We start from the raw sequence: 24,771 nt of genomic DNA, 5'->3' as shown, positions 1-24,771 counted from the left end.
AGAGCAGTGGGCAGCTGGTTTTGCTGCATCGCCCGGGGAGTGATTGGGGGTTAGGTGCCTTGCTCAACCTCAGTTGTGGGTAATGAGAGTGTTCATTCACTCCACCCACCTACATTTCCTGCCGGTACTGAGACTCAAACCTGCGACCTTCGGGTTACAAATCTGACTCTTTAACTATTGGGCCACAGCTGCCCCTTAGCTTTAGTCGTTATGATGTTTTAAGTTTGGCTACATCACACCATGGATTTATGGGTTTTTGGCTTGATCATTATTATAGAAATTATTTCAGGAGAATTCAGCTGACCTTCTGCACTGTGAGTGCATGCTCTCATCTAGATCTTAATATGAATGTGAATATTGTTAGAAAACTCTCAAGATAGTAGTAGCCATTTAGGCTATAACTTAAACTTCTGGAAGCCATAAATCACTTTGCAATTTGTTGTGAATAAAAATGAGACATTTCTGTTATATAACAGAAGTTCTAGATGGCTCATATTACTTAGTTGATCTCATGATATTGAACTGTGACTGTATTGAGAGATTCATTCTTTTGGATGTTAGCCAAACCAGCTGTTGATAAAGGCCTCTAGAAAGCAGATCTTCAGGACATGCAAATTTGTCGACATTCCAGCATGTGCAACATGTCCTGAGGCCACACGTTCTTTACTGATATTCACACATTAATCATTACCAGTACGTCATCTGTATTTTCTCATTCAACAGACCTCAGAAATGTTACCTATCAAGTCTTTGAAGGAAAACTTCACCTGCTTTTAACATATTTATATTACCTTGTAAGCTCAAAGGTGTGCACGGAAAGTGCTTTATCATGGTGTGCCTCAGCTTTTCCACTTGGTTGTACTAAATGTTTAAATTTGGCAAACAGTTTGATTTAAAAAAATAAGGGATTTTGGAGCAACTGATTTTTCCACTAAATCAAAGTCATATTAGATTGAAATTAATTATTTCATTTCAAAAGGTCAAGTGGTGTAACCATCAAGTAAAAAGTAATGTAAAGACATGTTATAACGTTAAACATAACATAGTTTCAAGAATGGAGGGACAGAAACCTCCCAGGTTTCATTTAAAATATCTTAGGTTGTATTCACATCTGTCTTGTTTGGTTAGATTGAATCGAACTCAAGTTCGTTCCCCCCCTTGATGCAGATCTTTTGGGCAGGTGTGAATACAGCAATCGCACTCGGGTGTGGACCAAACGACCATACCGAGACCCAGCTGAAGAGGTGGTGTTGGTCCGGTTCCAAATGAACTCTGGTATAGTTCTCTGCGTGAGAATTTCTGTCCAATGAATGGATGACTTTAGCACACGTTTGGTTTTGTTTACAAATTTTGGTTAACTTGCAAAAAGGGTAGTGTGACAGCGAACCACACCAAAAAAAAAAAAAAAAAAAATTACATTTTGTATTTGGTCCGGACCAAAGCAAGTGAACTAGCGAACTTTCCTGGTGTGAATACACCCTTAATTTGTGTTTTGAAGGTTAACCACAGACTTAAGGGTGTGGAACGAGATGAGGGTGAATAAATGATGACGGAATATTCATTTTTGTGTGAACTTTGCCTTTAAGAAAATGTGCAAACATACTTTAATGTCTCAAACAGCTTTCTAGCAAGAAGCATTTGTTTTCAATGATGTTTTTTTTTTTTTTTTTTTTTTGGTTTCAAGTACTATTGGGCTACAATATATATAAAAAATAAATAAATAAATAAAAATGCAGTTTATGCACTATATACACTAGGGCTGTCAAATTAAAATTAGAATTTTGAATATTCATTGAATTTAAAATAAAAATGCACATTCGAATGCAAAAAACGGTGCATTTGAATTTTAGGTGTGTGTCAGGCAGTGGCGCACGAGATGCCATGATGTCGATGTTGTGGTTTTTTTGGATTTTCTTAGCCTATTCAGTTGATCCCACTAGATATGGTGCTAGATGCAAAACATTGCAGAAATAGAGAAGATCTTGGTTACATGTCTCACACAAGAGAGCCGCATGTTTAAGAAGTCCAGCTTTTAAAAAAACTTGTCTCGAGACTTTGCGGGGGGTTTTTTTTCGTTCCACTGTATGTCGTGTTTTAAATGCAAAAAAGTACACTGTGTGATCGTGCTTCGGCTCTTTGTGTTAAACTATGCCATAAATATATGATGCTGTTATGTTCATAATTGTTTATGCAATTTCCGAAATTATATTTGATTTCTGAACGTTAGTTTAAACGTTATGCACTTTTTTTTTTTCTTTTTTAACAGACAATCATTATTTCATTGTTTTTGAATAAACAATTTAATGCAGTGGCTTAATATTTTGCTTATTGCGCCCTCTTGTGGCCTCAAGAGACAAGCCAAAAGCTTTCTTTCCTCTAACTGAAATTATGCCTTTTAAATTAGAATATAATTAAAATATTAGTAATATCTAAGTATAAAAATTCAAGTTTAGTTTTTCAGCCATTTTGACAGCCCTAATATACCCATATGTATATGGATTCATTTTACGACAAACCTTTTTGCATTCTTTCAGCTTTGGTTACATTGATGGAGGGATAGAAACCTCTTATTTGTGTTTTAAAGTTTAACCAAAGTCTTGTGGGATTGGATTGACATGAGAGTGTATAAATGTTGACAGAATTTAAATTTTTGGGTGAACTATCCCTTTAACCCAAATAAATGTTTGCCGCCATCATCAAGCGGCTTTCTCCACACTTTTCCGTTACTTCAGCCATGTTACTTATAGATTATCTTCAGAAACCTGTAATAATGTCACTTATGCGTTTATATGACCACATGTGCTGTGTTCTCTGGCAAAAAACTGGGTGTGGTAAACCATTTTGTCTTAATCCCTTAAACAGCATAAGAAGAACACTGTTCACGTTTACATGATGTTTCAGAATGCTGCTTTTTGCAAAAACCCTGGAATAATCTGGAATTCCCCAAGCCTTTTTTCATAAAAGTGCATGTAAACACAGGGATTGTGTTCAAGCTTATGTTATAATAGGGTGTAGTTTGGTTTCATTAACTACCCTGTGGCAGTAGTTGTAAATGTATAGCCTAATGTTCTGTGTTTTGTGTTTGAGACGTAAATGAAGAGGCTTGACTTTTACTCGCTCTGTCTTTATTTCCTTCAGTACCTTCTGGCAGTTGTCCGGAACTTGCTGCTCTTTGGTCTGTTGAATTCAATAACAGGAAGGAGGAAACTCGTTGTGAACATGGTCCTGCTGATAGTAGTTCTGTGTGCATGTGTGCAGATTCGCAGAAAGGATATCCTATTATGGGGTGTAATATGACCTGAAATTCAGTGGAAGTGGGTACCGATTTTAGAAAGCTTTGCGTGTTTTCTATAGAAATTGGCCCTCAGCATTTTCCATGTGGGTTGCAGGAAAAGGCCGAACAGGTAACCGCACAGGGGATAGATAAATGTAAAAAAAAAATATATATATATAATATATATATATATATATATATATATATATATATATATATATATATAGGGCAAACTGTTTTGTAAAGCTGAATACAGCTTAGTTGGTCTAGGCCTTACAATATAAGCTTTCCATTTTTACAGTTTTCCATTTCAGCGTTTTGGCCAGTAAGATTCCACCTAGGTTGTCAAATTTTTGTCATTGATAATGGAGACCTATTTCACAAAAAGGTGCATTATGATGATAATTAAACAATTTTAATTGAAACATGCTGTTGGTATAGAGTGCAACAGATGGGCTCCAGAATTAAAAATGTATCCTGAAAAAAAATCATCACTTTTCAACACAATTTAGTATGATTGCGTTCATATCAGCAGCGAACCGTACCAGAGTTTAAATGAACCACACCCCATACCACCCTTTTTATGTGGCGTTGGGGCTTTTTAACATTTGCAGGTGCGCACCCGAGTTCGGAAAACAGCGTTCACATCATCAAACAAACTGAACTCTGACGTCAATCGAACCCGGGTGTGCACCAAAAGTGCTAGTTTGAAAGCACCCAATGTCATTCCCAATACTTGTAATTCCTTTCTTCATAAAATGAATAGCTCACGCAAAAATTAAAATCTTGCCATTAATTACTCACTCTCATGTCGTTCCAAAACCGTATGACTTTCTTTCATCTTCAGAACAAAAATGAAGATCTTTTTAATGAAATCTGAGCTATATCTATCCCTCTGTTGACAGCTACGCAACTACTATTTTGACACTTCATAAAGAGACCGTAAAACTAATCCATATGAATTGAGTGATTTAGTCCAAATTTCCTGAAGAGACATGATCGCTTTATGATGAACAGATTGAATTTAGGCTTTTATTCACATATAAACATTCATCAACTCACACATCAGTTGTGGTAAATGGAAGGTCAAACATGTTTTCTTGATGTGTGCGAGAACCAGTGAGGTTCATTCTCATGTGTTACGCAGCATGTTTGAGTCAAGTCAAGTCACCTTTATTTATATAGCGCTTTTTACAATGTAGATTGTGTCAAAGCAGCTTTACATTGATAACTGGTACATTATTTAGCTGCACAGCAGCTCTTAAAAGAATAGTGTCAATGCAGGCAGATCAAAGCACTGTTGAATATCAAATGTCAAGTCAAATGTCAAGTGTCCCCAACTAAGCAAGCCAAAGGCGACAGCGGCAAGGAACCCAAACTCCATCAGGTGACATCAGGTGGCAGACAAGTGGCAAATTGGTGTTTAAATGGAGAAAAAAACCTTGGGAGAAACCAGGCTTAGTCGGGGGGCCAGTTCTCCTCTGGCCAACAGTGCTTTGTTACGATTCAGGTAGCTATCATAAGTCCGACAGGATCGCAACATTCAAAGTATTTAGGCTATAGGCCTATGCTGTTTTAAATATCCTGTGCATAGCGCTTCATCTTTTATATAATGAGATTTTGTTTAAATATTCAACAAGAAAAACGTGTGACGTGGGATTTTTCACTTATCAAAGCTGTGTCATGACAAGAAAAAGGTTGGGAAACACTGAACTAATAACCCTTTAAAGCCATTAAATCCTTCTCTTTTCTCTTTTTAAAATTCTTATTACAAACTAATTGGAAGCAATGTTTAAAAGTCACCTCGTTGCTTGTTGGTTTGGTTCCTGGCTTATAACGCTGTAACAAAGACTTTTTAAAAAAAAAAAAAAAATCCCAATGGAAAAAGTTCTTAGTGGACGGGCTCTAATGCACTCTATTGACCAGTTTGATAAGCATGAGCTGTAGCCAAACAGTGAATGAACACTGGTAAACTAAAGTACTTTTTGTGTGTGTGTGTGTGTGTGTGTGTGTGTGTGTGTGTGTGTGTGTGCATACGACAACTTAATTTAAAGGCTATTTTCGTCAAACAAGAAACAATGACAAAAACAAGAAATTAACACTGGGGCTGTTTAGTTTATATTTGGCTGTTGTGGACCATTGAAAAGATCTGGTGCTCACTCATCATTTCCTCTATTCAGTTAGAAAATAGATTTTTGAAAATATTTTGTGAACATTTCAAATCTGGTTTCTCAACCACTCAGAACACCCTAGCAATTGTATCATATTGTGGTAAAAATCACTCAGAACTTGCAACATTGTGTAGTGCCATTTTAAAGGTTGCCATTCAGTCTAGACGTTGAGGCCGTGTTGCCAATGGCAACCTGGATTTCATCCGAACCTTCTTCTTGGCATCCGATAGAGAGAGCCAGCTGGCGGATTTACTAGCGTTGAGCTATCCAAGACTTTGCTAATTTGTTATTATGAATATCTTTATTTTTGTCTAGTTTTGGTTGAGATCACTTAATGCAGTTTGCTTCATATGACCCCATGCTAATTACTGACACTGTTCAGATGCTACATTTCCAGTATGTCTCATAAAGTAGTTTCAAAGCAAGTTCTGCCTCTGACACAAACACTCCTGTGAACAGAGGAAGCACCTGCTTCTGCTGATACTCACATGTGAGTCGTAGAGGGACAAACCATTTATCCTGTCTGAATGGATCTTTGAACAGAGCTTCAGAGTAAATTTTGGAACCTTCTTGAGTTTATTATTCTTATCATGATTCTTGGGGGCCGGATTTACTAAACGGCACAAATTAGCTTGAGAGAGCAAATCCAAAAAAGCTCAGATGAGAGTGGAAAGTTCTGCGCATGATCTACTGACGACACACAAATTAAAGGACACAGACGCAGCCGGATCATTTCCATAATGACCAACGCAATTTACCAAGAGCAGCACAAATTAGCGTTTGGTTTAAGACATGCTTTTTTTGGGTGGTAAATAATGGCGCAAATACCAGTAAATTGACTAGCGCAAACCTTAGTAAATTACCTTGCATGATTCATTTAAACATTCTCCTCCCATAAATTTTGCATCTGAAAGGTAAACTCCTACAAATGCATATGCAATAACAGACAGCCGCCTTTTCAGTGCTGATTTTTCACTGCATGTCTTTAGTAAATCCTGACAGAAGTTTCTAACGCCAAAAGAGGGTTTGCGCTGGTGCAAGCTGTTAGTAAATCTGGCCCATAATGTTTTGTAATGAGTTACTTTACATTTTCAGTTAAGGCAGTCACCTCAATAAAACAAGGAAGCAAAAGAATAGCAGAACTTTGTTAGCCCAACACCATGTCACCACACTTTGTTCTGCTTAATTTATCTTCTATTTTAAAGTGCCCCATTGTGCTTTTTCAGATACTACCTTTCATGTAGTGTGTACTGTAGCCTTTTGTGAATGTAAAAGCAGGGCTCAACGCTAAGGATTTTTTCTGCTGGCCCGGTTGGGCCAGTGGTTCAAATTTTTACTTGCCCTGGAAAAATCTTGACTGGGCCCACAATAAAAAAAAATAAAGTAAAAGAAAAGAAAAGAAAATAGGCCTATAAAATAAGCCAAGTTATTGTTTTTTTCACTAAAAGCTACTAGATTAACTCACTTAAAGTAAAGAGTAAGTAATAAAATAGGAACAAATAATCAAATTACAAGTAATAGCACAAATAAATACAACAGAATAAACAAATGAAATAAACAGTTCTTTCATGTTTTTTTTTTTTTTGTAGGCATAAACCTGTTTCAGGTACAGAAATTGTAATCTAATGTATAACTATAGAACTACAGATTAAACTTTATTAAAATGAATCAGTCAAGAGCAGTTACAGATGCATAAATAATGTTTTGAATTGTTGGAAATATAAAACGTTAAATACTGTTATTTGAAATTATTTATAAAATGAAAAGATACTTTAAATGTAAAATTAAACCCGCCAGTAGGTGGCAGCAAGTCCCTGTTAATAAGCGAGTCATTGAGATTCAACCGATTCATTCAAACAGCTGATTCATTCAGGAAGTGTTGCTCAGAGACGCAGAAGTGGACTTTGTTTGGAACTATTTTCGTTGGCGAAATAGAGCGAAATAAGCGATTTGGTGTCTAAAATGTAAGTCACTTAATATAAACTGCTTGTTTATTAAACTGTACATTTGTATAAAATCATTATCACTTTTGTAATCATGCTTATATTTGGATAAAATGGTGCTCTTCGTGTAATATTGGTTAACCAAATTATATATATTAAATTATATAAATATAAAAGACATACTGGGGCATTTTTGCCCCTAGTGTATGCGTGCATTCAATGGTTGTGTTTTTGTTTGGTTTTTGTAAAGTGAGGGACTTACTCTATAATGTCAGATCGTTAAATCAACAATTACGATATCATAGACGATATATAACACACACCTTACAGCACTGGCCCGATCGGGCAAGTGACCATTCCGTCAACTGTCCCGAGCGTCGTACACACTGGCCCCGGGCCATCGGGCAGTTCTTATTGTCGAGCCCTGAAAAGGTGTGCAAAGTTTCAAAGATCAAATTGCGATAAATGGAGCTTTTATCTCCCAAAAGAAAGAACCAATTCTGAACTGCCTGAAATGAGTCGTCAGTAATTCCAGTCTAACTTCCTGCACAGACCTATGTAGGTTTGTAAAAAAGTTGCATAGTGCCAACTAGGGCGGCACGATTATGTCAAAAATCATAATCATGCTTATTTTTCATCGGTATTGAAATCACGATTATTTAATATGATTATTGGTGGGCGACATGATCAAAGTCTTGTTTCACAATATTAGTCATTTTAAATAGCAGTGAATTTTCAGAATTATCCATACTATAGCAAAAACTAATACTGGGTTAACAAATGTAAGAAAGGTCCTCAAAACAGTTATAGAAGACAAGTAAACCATCAGCAATACAATAAGAACAAAGAAAGTAAATACAAACAAAATGGGCAAATAAATACAACAGAACGAAATGACGTTAACTTAACAAAATGACTGACTGCAGCAGGTATATTAGTCTGCTGTCACTTTAAGAGCTAATGCACAGATCCAATATACTATTACACACGCGTTTTCCTTCTCAGCTGTGTACTCTTAATTAAAATATAACTCACTGTGTTTGTGTGAATACTCTTCAAAAAGGCATTTTGACATTTTCGAGTGGAAGCCTCCTGTGCTGAAATTCAGATATGGTAATGGGTGTTTTGTTTCTGACACGCTGTAACTGATAGACTAATCACAACAGACTGGCCAATCAGAGCAGAGTAGGCAGGAGTTTGTGATATATATATATATATATATATAATACATATGTATGCAAATGCGTTCCCCTTCTGAATGTTGTTTGGACTGTCATATTGTTGGGTCTATTCGATACATAGTAATATTAATGAATTTTAGTGTTTGATTCTAAGGACGTCTTTATTACTTTTGTACATCACTTCTGTTACTTGAGTAACTGCTTCATGTTCAGTATAAACTCTGGCTCCTGGAGCAGAACCACCTGAGAACCACTGATCTGTGGCTGCATCAGATTCAACATGCTGTGTTCCCTTGTTGCCCACAGGATGGCGAACTTGGAGAACTATTCATGAGTCCACCATCCAGCCCCATCACCCACCCCCTCCCTCCCAGTGGCTTTCACTCACAATGTTCATGGATTGCAGGCAAAAAAAAAAAAAAAAAAAATAATAATGTCAAGGACCCCCAAATACAATCCTTTTTTTTTTTTTTTGAGGGACTCACTTCCTAAAATATAAAGGCAGCTACATTTTCTCATGTATAAAATATATGTGAATATAAAAAACCCAATTATGTGGTGTGTAAAAAAATATTTAAAGGGATAGATCATCCAAAAAATGAAAATTGTCATCATTTACTCAACTTCAAGTTGTTCCAAACCCATATGAATTTCTTTCTTCTGCTGAACACAAAAGAAGATATTTTGAAGAATGTCAGTAATTAAAGAGTTGATGGACCCCATTGACTTTTTTTTCCCATACTATTGAAGTCATTCGGGCCCATCAACTGTTTGGTTACTGACATTCTCAAAAAAATCTTCTTTTGTGTTCAGCAGAAGAAAGAAATTCATACAGGTTTGGAACAACTTGACGGTGAGTAAATGATGACATAATTTTCATTTTTTGGATGAACTATCCCTTTAAGTGTTCTATTGTAAAGACAACAAAATTTAACAGTTGTCTTTTATATTGTCATTGCACCAGTTATTTTATTATAATTTAAATAATATTATAGGTTTTATTAATACTTAAAAAATATTTTTTATTTATATATTTTTCATTTTCATTTTAGTTCAAGTTATTTTGTTGTTTTTTCATTTTTTATTTAGTTTATTTTTTATGTTTTAGTTTATTTTAGTATGTCAAGTTTAACTAAAAGAAAATGAGATGTCACCTTGGCAACTAGCTAAAATAAAATAAAGTTTTTATTTTATTCAATATAACATTTATTTTATTTCAAGTAACGAAAATGTTTTTGAATGGTTTTAGTTTTAGGGAACTGTATTGTACCAGAGAAATTTGTTAAAATATTGTCTTAAACATTTTTAAATAATATCTTAAGATATACATTTATAGAAGAAATATTTTTTTTTCTCTGATTTTTCATAGAGCCTCTTGAAATGTGTTACAGCCCCCATTGGGTTATAAATCATGGTAGTACCATGGCATTTTTTACCACTTTTCTGAATCAAATCAATCACTAATGGGTAAAAAGTCCAAAATTAAAAGAACATTTTGAATGGCCCATTTTGTTTTGCTTTAAAATACATTACTTTACGAAAATAAAACTGTTTCACATTGTAAATGATAACTCATGTAGCACTTGTACAGCGTTAGTTCCCTTCACACTTCCTGTCTGTGCCAGAAAGTGAGACCCTGAATCATCTCGGACTGTTCTTCTTCACTGAGAGAGGTGGCTCTCTTTGGCCATCTGGAGCAGTGAGGAGGGCAACACACTCTGTGATCTCACAACACTATGAAGAAGCGGCCCATCTGTTGGCCTCACTTCGCCAGCTCTCACTGCTGTACACAGGCTACCACAGCTACTGATACATACATGCTCTTAGATTGAGAACACCACCTGCAGAGTATTGAAGGATAAGTGTGTGTGTGTGTGTGTATCTGAAGGGGAAACACAAGGTGTGAACATCAGCGCCAAGTGTGTTTCTGCCCTGTAATTACATAAAAATAGGTGTTTTACAGTTTCTAAAGTGGTGCTTCTCCATGAAAAAGTCTGGTGTATTGTTGATTTTAATGAAGATGAGATGACATTTATGAGCCATTCATGCTGAAATACAGATCATTTTGAAGGGGTTATAAATCTAAAAATGTCAAATTCGCCATTGACATGTTTCATTCATGAAGAATTCTGGGACACTTTAGTCTATCTTTAAAGAAGATTTAGATTTTTATGTTGTTTGAAATAGTTTAATGTTCATTTGATGTTTGTTTTATAGATCCGTTTACGATGATCAGCCCAACGCACACAAAAGGTTTATGGAGAAACTTGATGCCAGAATACGCAACCATGACAGAGAGATTGAGAAAATGTGCAACTTCCATCATCAGGGATTCGTGGACGCCATCACAGAACTGCTGAAAGTCCGAGCGGATGCTGAGAAACTGATGGTACGTGGAAATCATGATCAAAATTATTTTAGGGATTAGAAATTATATGTTACTCATTATTAGTGAGAAATTTTTTCCTGCTATATATTGTGACAATACCATGGTATTATAATAGTATCAGATGGTAAAATCATGGTACTGGAATATACCTTGCATTGTCACAATATTGAATACGCACAAAGTAGTAGTAGTAGTAGTAGTAGTAGTAGTAGTAGTCGTCTGGTTTATTAGAAGCAGAGGCCGTTCTTTGTTAGAAGTAAAAAGAAACCTCATTGCTTTACACAAGCTACTCTTTGCTGTCTTAGACAATGACATCTTTGACTTCGACTACTGTAGCTTCTCTGAGCTGCCAGTTGTTTGCAGTTCGCAACCTCACTGCTAAAATTTACACACTGCACCTTTTAAATCTTGTTTAGCTTTAGCATTTAATTAAGTTCCATAAAAATTTAGTAGAATCAATTCAAAAAGCCTTGTTAGTCCATCAGCCACTATTTATATATTAAAATGTTGTAAAAAGAAATACATGTAGGTAAATATTACTTTTTATTACTTTGTATTTTTTTATATTGGTACATACAATACTGTTCAAAAGTTTGATTTCTACATTTTTGACATAAGTCTCTTATGCTCAACAAGGATGCATTTTCTTTCATGAAAAATACAGTAAAATATGTAATATTGTGAAATATTATTACAATTTCAAATAAATTTGAGGATGTTTTGAAATGTAATTCATTCCTGTGATGGTAAAGCTGCATTTTCAGCATCATTACTCCAGTCTTCAGTGTCACATGATCCTTCAGAAATCATTATAATACGTTGATTTGCTGCTCAAAAAAACAGAATATTTTTGATATTCTGATATTTTTGTGGAAACCTGGATAATTTTTTTCAGGGCCTGATGAATAGAAAGTTCAAAAGAACAGCATTTATTCGAGATAGAAATCTTTCGTAACATTATAAACGTGTTACTGTCACTTTTGATTAATTTAATGTATCCTTGCTGAATAAGACTAATAATCTTAAAATATCTTACTGATCCTAAACTTTTGAACAGTAGTGTATAAAGAAAAATAATAGTAAATAAAATGTTATTCCTTGTGTTCATTTAGTGAAAAACATTTTTTTAAAAAGAACATGCCTTTTAACTAGGGCTGGACGATTAATTGAAATGTAATCGAAACTGAAATTCAGGACCTCTAACTGACGTAATTTTCCCATGTCAGTTATTTCGTTTTTTTAATCCTGTTAATACTTCCTACTTTTTTAATCCTGTTAAAACAAACTAGCGTTTGTAGCCACTTGACTCTGTCCAGTCAACACGCAGGTGAACGCCGGTTCAACATATAGTGATGGCATGCGAGCGATGAGCCTTGCATCTTCACTAAACTTTGTCAGTTGTATGTTTTTTTTTTTTTTTTTAAGGTTTGCCAGTTTAGACATTAAAACGATTTAGACGATCGGATGTGTATTATTATATCAAGCTACCGTGCTCGCGCACTGAGGAGCAGAAACTAGTTGTCATCGCTTTCCTGAGATTTATCACTAAAGTAGCTTAGAAACTCAAAAGTTATTATAGCATATATTTTTCTACTTTTGAAGGAACTATTTACAACCCACAGCTTCACAATTAATAGAGAGACAGTATGACTAATTCACACACAATCGCTCTCATTACTTACTGGTACTGTGCTAATTTATCTTTATCTGATTTACAACGAGCAGAAATCTGTAAGAAATGTTACAAACCATAGATAAAATAACTGCTGAAAGTGAGCTGTTATGTCAGAAAATGAGGGCCAAAAAAAAAAAAAAAAACCTTCGTAATCAAGGTAAAATTTTCAGTTATTCGAGGTTTTAATTTTAGTTCATAATCGTCCGGCCCTACTTTTAACAATGAATTACTAGCATGATAAAACAATTATTTCTCAGTATTGTTTGAACATAATGTTGCTAATGACTTTTGGGTATTTTGCCCATAGAAAGGGGTATTTCATTTCAAATGCATGTTTAGACAGTATCAGCCTTTAAATAGGCTTTTGAATAACAGAACATATGCATTCTTCTACAGTAGAGTATACAGAAATTGAAACTGTATTAAGAAAGGTTAAGCACCATTCTCCAGAACAAAGTTTGTAGCACAATTGAATTTGCATAGTTATTGTGCTATTATTTGTTGGTTTCCGCAAACTCCCATTGGATGGAGAGATGCCCAAAGTGTCTAGCTTTCATCCACGACAGATTGGTCATTGCGCGTTCATGGGGTTCAGCAGCGCGCTCCAGACCTCGCACTGGAATCGCACGCCAATTCTCTTTAGCTCCCTTTCCACTTCCCAGAGTGAAATATGGTGACCAAACGGCACAGGAGTGGCTCACCAATCCTCGTAATTAGACCCACATTATATAAAGCATATTCAGATAACAAGAGAGCACATACGGCATCAATGAGGTCGCTGGGCCCTCTTTGTTCACGAATAAATGAGTTTTTTAATAACTCAAAAAGCGGTTCCTTATTACGATGACCTAATGAGACTTAATATGTGGGAAAGTCTGCGGCCGTGCGGTCCCTGCACCTGGGGCACTATACTGGCGCAGTGGTGTGGAGGTCTTCACATTTGTTAATCAGCCACCCAGCGTTTGTGTTTAGCCGAAAAAAAGAAGAAGAAAAAAAAGAATGTTTAATTACCAGAAAATGCTATCCGCATTTTACCCCAGACAATGAATGGCACATAGAGCTCATTGAAGTTACCAACAAGGGACCAATGGTCAATTGGGTCATTGATTTGAATTGTTTGACAGAGCCAGAGGAACAACCAAAGTTCAAAAATCCCAAGTAAAATTGAGAAGTTTGTCACAGAATCTGTTAGAAAGGGCTGTCAGAAGTGATTACTGGCCATAAAAGCTCCCTACCGACCAAAAGTTCAAGTTCCCGCTGCACATTTAATTTGAATTTGCATGGCTTTGTTCTTGACTCCTCATGAAGTATGATCTGATTACAAGGGTGAGCAGTTACAACAGGGAATCGTGGGCTTATTTGTCTAACAAAAGTGATATTATGTTTTAAGGGCCAAGTGAGTGACACCAATCGAAGACTTCAAGACGCCGGACGGGAGGTATGGCACAGTCTGGCTTTGTTAGCATGTCTGCCGTTAGATGGGCAGAAGAAAAGAATGTCGATTATCAGACAATAGCACAGAGAGGACTGTCTCGTTAATTGAGAGGGCTTCACACTCTTTGACCTTCCCTTATGTAAGGTGACGGCCCAAACGGAGGAGGTCATCCGCTGCCGGGTTCAACAGAGGAACATGGCCACCACTGTGGAGAAGTTGCAGCTCTGCATTCCCGGTGAGACGGCGCGTTCGTGTAACCGAAAGGCGCTCTTTAAAATCTCGCCGTATGGCCTGGAACCACTCTAGAGATTCCATCAAAAGACTATTAAAAACAATCAAGAAACTGTAAATGTGAATGTTCCCATGGTTTCTTATTACAGTAATGAGTCCAGGTCCTCATTAAACAGTGCTCAGTGTTTATCTCTTGGACTTAAAACTTAATACAACAATTCCTAGCTGTTAGTACTAGACAGAAAGAGAATTTGATGTTCTGTTGTTACAGTGGTTTCATCAAGAAACTTATTGGACGATGCTGTAGATAAATGAAGTTAGTTTGTGGTTTCTTTTGTCTGTTTCTTTCGAAAAGCAATAATAGATATTTAGGAAGTGGTTTCAGTTCACCGAATGAACAAAATGTTTCAGTTTGATTTATTGTTAATACAATGTCTTTTTTTCCTCTGTATTACCCTCTTTTATTTATTTTTCTGCAGTCCTGGAAATGTACAGCAAATTGAAGGAGCAGCTTGAATCGAAAAGGTAAGTTTTTGTCTTGATTGCAAATCAGTCATGGTCATTTAACGGTGACGAAATAGATTTGAAACTCTTCAAAAATGTTTTTCATCCACCTCATGATGTCAAACTGAATATTATATGAGCTTTTTAAGTTGTTAGGTTTGGGGTTTGCAGTTTTTAGTCAAAAATTTTGTCAAAATGATACTGTCACTAAGTAGGCTTGTTTAGGAAAAAGGTTGGTTTGTTGGTTTTTAGTTATTGATAAACCTATTCCATAAATTTAAGAAAAAATAATTCTCATGATCATGTAGTATCTGTGATTAATAATTGAATGAATGAGCTTGATTAATGAAGTCAAAACTACAATTAGTGTGAAATTTGAGAAAAAGGAATGAGACTATTTATAGCTTGCTGTAGAAAAGGTCCAAATGATGTCACTTCCTTGAAGTCACAATTGAATAAAGCAATGAAATAGTATGTGATTGGTAATTAAAATAATTAAAAAATGAATTCTGCAATGAATTGAGCAGACATTTGAACTCTTCATCATTAAAAGTTGTCTACTTTTTATGTTGTGTATATAAAAAACAAGTTATAATTTTATGTAAAATAGTAATTAATTTAAGATATCTAATAGTTTTCATTTCAAAGAACATGATATTTGTGCCTTTGCTTTAAAAAGTAAAGGAGCGTGTTGAAAGTTTCAGTATTCTGCTGAAAAAAATCAATCGAACTATTATAATTCAGCTAAAAACACATTCAAACCCTTTTCTTTTCTCCTGGAATGAAGGGATGAATGGAAGGTCACATTGAACTTGAAAATAATGACCCTTCTTTGTCCATTAATGTCTACTTAGTCAGTCATAACACATCATGAATAAATAAACTATTCAAACGCAAAGACAATTGACCTTGTGTGTGCCCTTCTTCACAGCACTGCCCTGTACCGGCAGGCCCATGACAGGCCTCCTCCAAATTGAGGCAATTAGTGCAATGTGTTTTTCCATTAATCTGTGTGTCGCCACTGCGCGCTAATGACTAGGCTGGGACATGGTCTAATCAGGCAGGGATTCTTTCGCAGTTCACATGTAACACTCGCTGGGAAGGGCGCCACTTTGGCCTTCCACACGGACGCACGCGCACTACAGAGCGGTGAGGTCAGGGAGCATTCAGAGGCACTGGCTATTGTGGTACAAGTTAATAATTGTATTAATACGTTGAACATGGACAGGCACATTCATACATTTTGCAAGATTGTTATCTTTGAGCCCATGTTGCATAACTTCTAAAAACAAAAATTCTTTGGTTTGGATATAGATGGAAAAAGACCTCCTAGAAGGAAAATTTGACCTCCACTTTTAAATAATACAAGTAAAAAATGATGTGACAGTTATTGGTCTATTCTTCCCAGAGTTTGTTGTGGTAGTGTTGTTGTGCAATGCTGATAAATGCCCACCTGTGATACCCAGACACTTTATACAGTGCCCTCCACAAATATTGGCACCCTTAGTAAATATGAGCAAAGGTGGCTGTGAAAATAGATCTGCATTGTTTATCCTTTTGATCTTTCATTCAAAAAATTCATAAAATTCTAACCTTTCATTTAAGTAAAATAATTGAAAGTGGGGGGAAAATCACATTATGAAATAAATGTTTTTCTCCAATACATGTTGGCCACAATTATTGGCACCCCTAGAATTTTTTATGAGTAAAATATTTCTGAAGTATATTCCCATTCATATTTACATTTTTTTAGCACACCAGGGTGATCATGAATATGAGATTGTCCAGCCATGACTTCCTGTTCCACAGGAGTATAAACATGAGGAAACACAAAGGCCAAATTCCCTTAATCATTCATCACAATGAGTAAAACCAAAGAATATAGTTCTGATGTGCAGCAAAAGATTGTTGAGCTTCACAAAATAGAAAATGGCTGTAAGAAAATAGCTAAAGCATTGAAATCCCTATTTCCACTATCAGGGCAATAATTAAGAAGTTCCAATCAACTAAAGATGTTACAAATCTGCCTGGAAGAGGACATGTGTCTAAGTCGTCCTAATGCGTGGTGAGGAGGAAAGTTTGAGTGGCCAAAGACTCTCCAAGGATCACAGCTGGAGAATTGCAGAGATTAGTTGATTCTTGAGTCTCAGAATGCCTAAAAAAAAAGATGAAACAGCACCTACATCCCCACAAGTTGTTCAGGAGGGTTTCAAGAAAAATCCTCTGCTCTCATCCAGAAACAATCTCCAGCATATTCAGTTGTCAGACAAGACTTGAACTTCAAACGGGACCGGATTTTATGGTCAGATGAAACTAAAAAAGCTTTTTGGCAGCAAACCCACCAGATGGGTTTGGTGCACACATGGATAAAAAGTACCCCATGCCCACGGTTAAACATACTGCTGGATCTTTAATGTTGTGGGCCTATTTTTCTGCTGGAGGTCCAAGACATCTTGTTTAGATACATGGTATCACAGATTCTAGCAAATACCAACAGATAAAAAATCAAAACCTGACTGCTTCTGCTAGAAATCCAATAATGGGCCGTGGTTGGATCTTCCATCAGGACAGTGATCCAAAACAAGCATCAAAACCAACACAATGTGTCAGTGAGCACAAAATGAAGCTACTGGCATGGCCATCCCAGTTCCCTGACCTGAACCCTAAAGAAAATGAGTGGAGTGAACTGAAGAGAAGAAGCACCAACACGGAGCTGGGAATCTGAAGGATCTGTAGAGATTCTGCATGAAGGAATGGTCTCTGATCTCTTGTCAGGTGTTCTCCAAACTCATCAGGCATTATAGGTGAAGACTCAGAGCTGTTATCTTGGCAAAAGGACGTTGCAATAATTGGGTGCCAATAATTGTGGCCAATGTGAACTAGAGAAAAACATTTATTTCATAATGAGCTTTTTCCCCCATTTTCAATTGTTTTACTTAAATGAAAGGTTAGAATTTTATGTATTTTTTAATGAAAGATCAAAAGGATAAACAATGCAAATTTATTTTCACAGCCGCCTTTGCTCATATTTACCAAGGGTGCCAATATTAGTGGAGTGCACTGTATTAGCCATAAACAGACTGTAGTAACTATAAAAACTTTGACAAATAATATTAAAGATTTTCTGGTTTCGATACAAGTTAAACTAAATCAACAGTGTTTATGGCAAAAAAAAATACTTTTGTTTAATTTTCTTTAAAAAAAAAAAGAAATTTAGGTTGCAATGAGGCACTTATGATGAAAGTGAATGAGGCAATTTTTTTTTTTTTTTTTTGAGAAATGTGAAATGTATAATTTTATAAAAATACGTACATTAATTCTTCTGTTAACTTATTTTATCTGTAAAGTTGTTGTTGTCATTTTTACAGTCATTTTAGGGTTTTATGGCAACAAAGGTATAAAATTGAATATGATTTTACACAGAAAAGGTTAGTAAGCATTTTTTTTCCACCAAAGTCATGTTAACACGCATATTGTTTAGATCTTGTGGCTGTACTATTGGAACAGTGAGTATTTTTTTAACATTTACAGATTCTTTTTCTTGATTGTTATTCATATGATCTGACATTGATTCTCTTAGCCAGCGATACAATATATACCTCAAAACATCACAATTTGATTAGATTCAGGGGCATGCGATCGATTTTACGAAGATATGTGCCTGTTTTACACGACCAGTTATATTAACTCAAAAATGCATCCAAAATATAACATGAAAATTGCAAATCCTGTATCCCAATTGAGACATTAAAAAAAAATATACACTTTAGTTTTTTTAAATAAAATTGAAAAATAAAAAAGGAAGAAAAAAGTGATCATGAGATCATCAATCATCTGATGATATGGTTTGTGCATTGAGATAAGCAATGAATTCAGTCTTTGCTCTCTAAAATGTGCAGATCTACTATCCATACACAACAAACTGAGGTACTCCAGTTGTTTATTTGATTGATGCATCTATTTTTTCAATGCATTGTTACACCCCTAAGAAGTGCCTCACTGTAACCCAGATTTTTGCTTTTTAAAGAATATTGATCCCGTCTTACTCTTTATTGATCATCATATTGCTTTTATCATACAGAAATTTCAGTGATTTTAAGGGATTTTAGGGTCTAGTATGCTGACTGACATGAATATTTTCCATTTCAGATACTACTCTGCATTGAAAACTATGGAGCAGCTAGAAAACATTTATATTCCCAGAGTGAGCCAGTACAGGTTCTGCCAAATTATGGCTGAGACACTTCCTAAACTCAGAGAGGAGATTAAGGAGATCTCCATGTCTGACCTGAAAGACTTCTTGGAGAGTATCCGAAAACACTCAGACAAGATTGGTGAAACCGCAATGAGACAGGTGGGATTATGTTGTTACGTTACGTTACATTACGTTAGCATCATAACTGAAATTGAAAGTGACTGTTTTGGGATGCTGTACATTAATTATGTTCGATACTTGCGCGATCAAACCAGTGCAAAGAATCAAACTGAATCAAACTTTAGTTCCAGGTTGATGACGCAAAACTCACATCCGAAGTAGCACTCGCGCTTCTTGCACGGCACCGAATGATCCAATGAGCATGTCCAGATGGGTCATTGAACCAAAGAACCATTTCAAAATGAACAAATCAAACCTGAAAGTCTTGCTTTTTGGTCATGTCTGACAAAAAAAGAACCAAATGATCCGGATCTAACTGTTAAAAGTTATCCTCTGAAAACTTCGACAGAACCAGATCATTTTGTTCTTTTTGAGTCTGTTCTATTAGATTTGTTCATTTCGAACTGGTTCTCAACCGGTTACTGACTTAAAAGAAAGATTAGTTCAAGAATCAAACATAACTACTGTACATAGGCGTCTACATATCACACAAAGTGCATGGGAGATTACACTCAGTTGATTTCAGTAGAGCTTGACTTTAGCATGTTAATGATGCCTACCTTTTGGAACAGCCTGAGCAAAACCGTGATGCTTTAAAATGCTGTCTATGTAGACATCTAACTAGGTTTTGAAATGTGTACTAAATTTGTAGCACGCATAGCTAATAGAAATCTAAAGTTGCAGACTCGTTAGTACAATACATATGACGTGACTGGCATTATTGTTGGTCTTCTCTACGTCACCCTGTGTCTCGCAGGCTCAGCAGCACCGTACGTTTAACAGTGCGGTGCAGAAGCAGGACTCTCTGAGCTGTGCCAAACCTCTGTATGGTCTGAACGGCCGAACACCCCTCCATCACAACGGCCTGAGCACAGAGGCAGCAGATGAAGAGGAGATGGATGAGGAGGTATGATGTACTGTCACATTTTGAGAACGTTTAGCATCAATGTGTCCAAAATGAATGATTGTTTTTTTGAAGCACTATACCGTGGCCCTGTTTAATATCTGGCATCAGCATCCAGTTTTTTGGGGGAAAATGTCCAGATTTAATCCCAAAATTACATTTGACATATAAAATCTATGTGTGTATATTTTAAAGTGTTAATAAAATACTCAATTTTAATGCAAAATATGTATTATGTAATTTCAAGACGTACAGTACCGGTCAAAAGTTTGGAAACATTACTATTTTTAATGTTTTTTTTAAAAGAAGTTTCTTATACTCATCAAGGCTGGATTTATTTGATCAAAAATACAGAAAAAAAAACAGTTGTGCTGCTTAATATTTTTTTAATAACCTGTGATACTTTTTTAGAATTCTTTGATGAATAAAAAGTAAAAAAAAAGAAAAAGAAAAAGAACAGCATTTATTTAAAATAGAAATCTTTTGTAACATATATACTACCGTTCAAAAGTTTGGGGACAGTCATTTTTTTCTTTCTTTTTTTGAAACCAGTGATTACTTTTATTCAGCAAGGATGAGTTAAAATAATAAAAAGTGATTGTAAAGATTTATATTGTTAGAAAAGATTTCTATTTTGAATATGTCATTTTGAATATTTTTGAAATGCTGTTCTTTTTAACTTTTTATTCATCAAAGAAACCTGTAAAAAGTATCACAGTTTCCAAAAAAATATTAAGCAGCAGAGCTGTGATAATTACTGAGTATCAAATCAGCATATTAGAATGATTTCTGAAGGATCATGTGACACTGAAGACTGGAGTAATGGCTGATGAAAATTCAGCTTTGCATCAATAAAATATTATTTGAATTAAATTATATTTTAAAGTATATTAATACAGAAAACCATTATTTTAAATTATAATAATATTTCACAATATTACTGTTTTTAAATAGTAGTTTCCAAACTTTTGACCGGTACTGTATGTTAATACGGTGTAAACTGCAATCTGTTTCATAATTTAACTGTTATGCCTTTAACAGGACCTGCTATTGAAGGAATATTTTGTTAAATTTCTATATATTGTTTGATCAAGTCTATTTAAAGCATACTTGAAGCATCATTGTTTAGTGGTATCCATTGCCAGGAAAGCCGCTCTGGGGTGTGTTTCCCGTACAATGACGTAACCCTGCTGCTTCACTACCATAGTACGATGCATCGTTGAAGATATCTACTAGCTAGTCACGACTGTTTCTCGAAACCGTATTGTTGCAAAATTGTCGTTCAGCCATGTTGGTTAATGATGTCACGCAGATGGAGTAATTAATCAGTTAATTAATCAGTTTGAGATCGAATTAATGCTAGATTTTTTGCCATAAATTACAGACATGGCATCTGAAGAGAATTCTCATTTTTATTATTTTATTATTTACGTACTAGAGCCCGAAATTCTTCAGAAATGGCACTTTAAATCTCTTGACAAACTAAAAGACGTAAACGACATTTGTATATATTCCAAATAAAAGATCTAGATTGTACTGAATGTCAGCTTGCTTATTTTGCACAACATAAGGATCTATTAAGTCCACATGTCACGCAAACAAGAAAAATGGTTAGAGCTGCCGTTACAACTAGGGCTGGGTGATATGACCAAAAATATTATCACAATATTTTATTTTTTTCCATATCATACAGTATTGATATTTATCACAATATTCATTTACCTTTAATGGGAAGGAAATGCTTTCCACATATTTGTTAGACCTTGAGATTGAATGTAAACCTGTAAACTTGTTTGTTCACAATTAAACTCCTATATTTCTGTCATATGTTAAACCGAACTTTTATTTTGATGGTTTTTCGTGAAGATCTTTTAGTTTTAGTTTTAATTTCAGTGTGTAGTTTTTCTCAAATGAAACAGTGAAAAGCTTGTGAAGTGACTCTCAAAGCTGCTCTGGAGATGAAGTTAATGTGTTCATGTCCTCATATATTGAGACGCAGATGCTGTGTGAATTTTGTGTATCAGACGAAACCGTGCCGTTCATTCACACAGAGACACACAGAAATCACTTATTAGCGACATGTACTGACTGGCTGTTGTCGCTTATCATCATTATTGACGTAAATTGTATCGTGATCTCGATTTGATATCATTTATCACCCAGCCCTAATTCCAACCACACAACTTTTCTATGCTGTTTGCGAATGTTCGTTGGAACTATGGTTTAGGACTCGTTGAACTTGTTAAACTATGTTGATAACGACGGAACTTGCGACCAACGATTCTTTCGGGAAATGCACCCCAGGTCAAGAAATGTTCCTTAAACCTTGTTCGTTTTCTTTTTAAGGTCTTGACGGCGCAGGATCTGGTGGATTTTTCACCAGTATACCGATGTCTTCACATCTACACTGTTCTGGTAATTCCCAGTGTCTCCTTCACAACAGACATGCCGTGCACACAGTGAACAACCAATATAACAACAGCCCATCTCATAACATGTTATGAAATCCTGTTTGGGTTCTGCATTACAACAGAATATGTGTTTTATTGAGAACATTCCTGTTGATCTGTTTCTAATAGGTGCCCAGAGTTTTCACTGAAACGCTTTCTCCCAAGTGGCTCCTCAAACATTAAAGGCTTAAATAAGCAAAGGGATTTCCAGAGTTTGGATAGTTGTGCCATCAATATTATTTTTGCCTTAAACCAAACGCAAACTATAGAGAGGTGAGATCGGGTTTGTTAGCGCTTGGTGCCATCGCTCATCTGGTCAGAACTAATCCAGAGTCCATCACCACGCCAACAAAAGGGGTCAGACTGCAGCATCTAATGGGATTGACCGAGCAGTAACCCCCTTTTCGCCGTAAAAACAAAGCAGTGAAAAAGTTCTTCGCTTCGGCATTCAGATTGTGCACAAACTGCAGTGCATTCACTGGGCGTAGGATGAGTCAAGCGCTTTCCCCTCAATGGTTCAGTTAATGAGAACACGAGCGCTTTTGACCGCTGTGCTACCCGAGAGCTCACAGGTGCTGGCAGGGGCCAAGGGCCATTCACCAGCCACACACACACAGAGAGAGAGAGAGAGGGGGGGGGTGGCGCAGGTGATTAACATTCAGAGAGATTGTATGTTTAAACCAACCCTTGCTTATTGGATATATATTTGACTCTGCCTACATTTCTGAATAACTGCAAAAACTTAAAGGGTTAGTTCATCCAAAAATGAAAATTCTGTCATTATTTACTCACCCCCATGTCGTTCCACACCCGTAAGACCTTCGTTCATCTTCAGAACACATTATATATAGGTATATGACTCCTCCGTAGACAGCAATTTAACCACCACTTTCAAGGTCCAGAAAGGTACAAAAAGACATTGTTAAAAAAGTTGACGTGACTGCAGTGGTTCAACCTTAATTTTATGAAGCGACGAGAATACTTTTTGTGCGCAAAAACAAAACAAAAATAAGGACTTTATTTAACAATATCTTCTCTTCTGTGTCATTCTCAAACACTGTTTACGTTCAGCACTTCCAGGTTCTACATCAGAACGCTGACTCATTATTGGCTGGCTCCTGGCTCAGCCTCATATGAATTCGTCGTATAAAGTGGTGGTTAAATTGCTGTCTATGGACGAGTCATATACCTCTCGGATTTCATCAAAAATATCTTAATTTGTGTTCCGAAGATGAACGAAGGTCTTACAGGTGTGGAATGACAGAATTTTTGGGTGAACTAACCCTTTAACTATGCATACAATTCAATGCAGTTTTCAGCTAAAATGACTACTAGAGGCAGCAAAATGGCAACAGCTATTCCTTTTCACACAAGTTATGATTACAGGGCCAAATAATCAATGAATAAAGACTTATTTCAGAGCAGTTCCTATTTCATAGTGCATGATTTGTATGCTAATACATTTTGAGATTTGCATCACATAACCAACTCCATATGTATGGCTTTTCTGATGTAGTAAACTTGCTCGGTAGCTCACCTGGTACAGCATTAGACTTGCGGTACGAGACTCACAACACTTGATAAAAGAGCTCACAGCCTTGTATAAGCAAGTTAAAGTGGCATGATTGGTTCAGCAAAAGTGTTTTTTTTTTTTTTCTCATTTTTGCTTTTGCTAACACTATTGGTTACGTTGAGGGTAGGATTTAGCGTAGGGGTATGTTAATTTCAAACACGTTACAGCATTAATTTTTCAGCGCCACTCACTGGACATTTCATTCTCAAACTACCATGATGTGTACAACAATTAATGTAATAATATGTTACCACAGTCACGTTTTAACTGTTTCTGAGAAAATTGAACATGCTATTTAGCGCCAGTCACTGGACATTTTACTTTGGAAGTGCTGTGAAACGTACTACAGGTAATACAATATCGTTTTGCAAAAATACACCCACAGGCACATTTTTTTCTATCACCCTGGGCTGTTTAATAAACCTGGATCTGCAATGGAGGAAAAAAGCTCCTCTTGTTGACATGTAACCTGAAAAGAGCAGAAAAATGTACTAGGGTTGTCAAAAGTACCGACTTCAGTACCAAGTCAGTACTGAAATTTAAAATCTTATCTCTAGATGGATCCGCTGATAGATGCCTGCTTTCAAACACTCCCGTGTGTATCTGTGTAAGCGCTCAGTGAAGAGCATTATTGATGTCTATTTACAACATGTTTTTGAAGCATTG

General features: G+C 35.9%; 1 protein-coding gene across 5 annotated transcripts in view; it reads left to right on the top strand.

Annotated features, from left to right (window-relative positions):
- Positions 1-24,771, top strand: part of exoc6 (exocyst complex component 6) — a 59,882-nt gene that overhangs the window by 4,781 nt on the left and 30,330 nt on the right. For all 5 annotated transcript variants that reach the window (XM_051914482.1, XM_051914486.1, XM_051914483.1 and 2 more), the window contains exons 2-8: positions 10,787-10,958; positions 14,024-14,071; positions 14,213-14,303; positions 14,779-14,824; positions 18,953-19,157; positions 19,936-20,085; positions 22,429-22,497. In XM_051914482.1, coding sequence (XP_051770442.1) covers positions 10,787-10,958; positions 14,024-14,071; positions 14,213-14,303; positions 14,779-14,824; positions 18,953-19,157; positions 19,936-20,085; positions 22,429-22,497 — 781 coding nt within the window. The remainder of the gene's footprint in view (positions 1-10,786; positions 10,959-14,023; positions 14,072-14,212; positions 14,304-14,778; positions 14,825-18,952; positions 19,158-19,935; positions 20,086-22,428; positions 22,498-24,771) is intronic.

This window comes from Ctenopharyngodon idella, chromosome 12 (assembly GCF_019924925.1).
Source record: "Ctenopharyngodon idella isolate HZGC_01 chromosome 12, HZGC01, whole genome shotgun sequence".
Taxonomy (NCBI): domain Eukaryota; kingdom Metazoa; phylum Chordata; class Actinopteri; order Cypriniformes; family Xenocyprididae; genus Ctenopharyngodon; species Ctenopharyngodon idella.
Note: the sequence above shows the minus strand (reverse complement) of the source record. Positions and strands in the feature narration are given on the sequence as shown.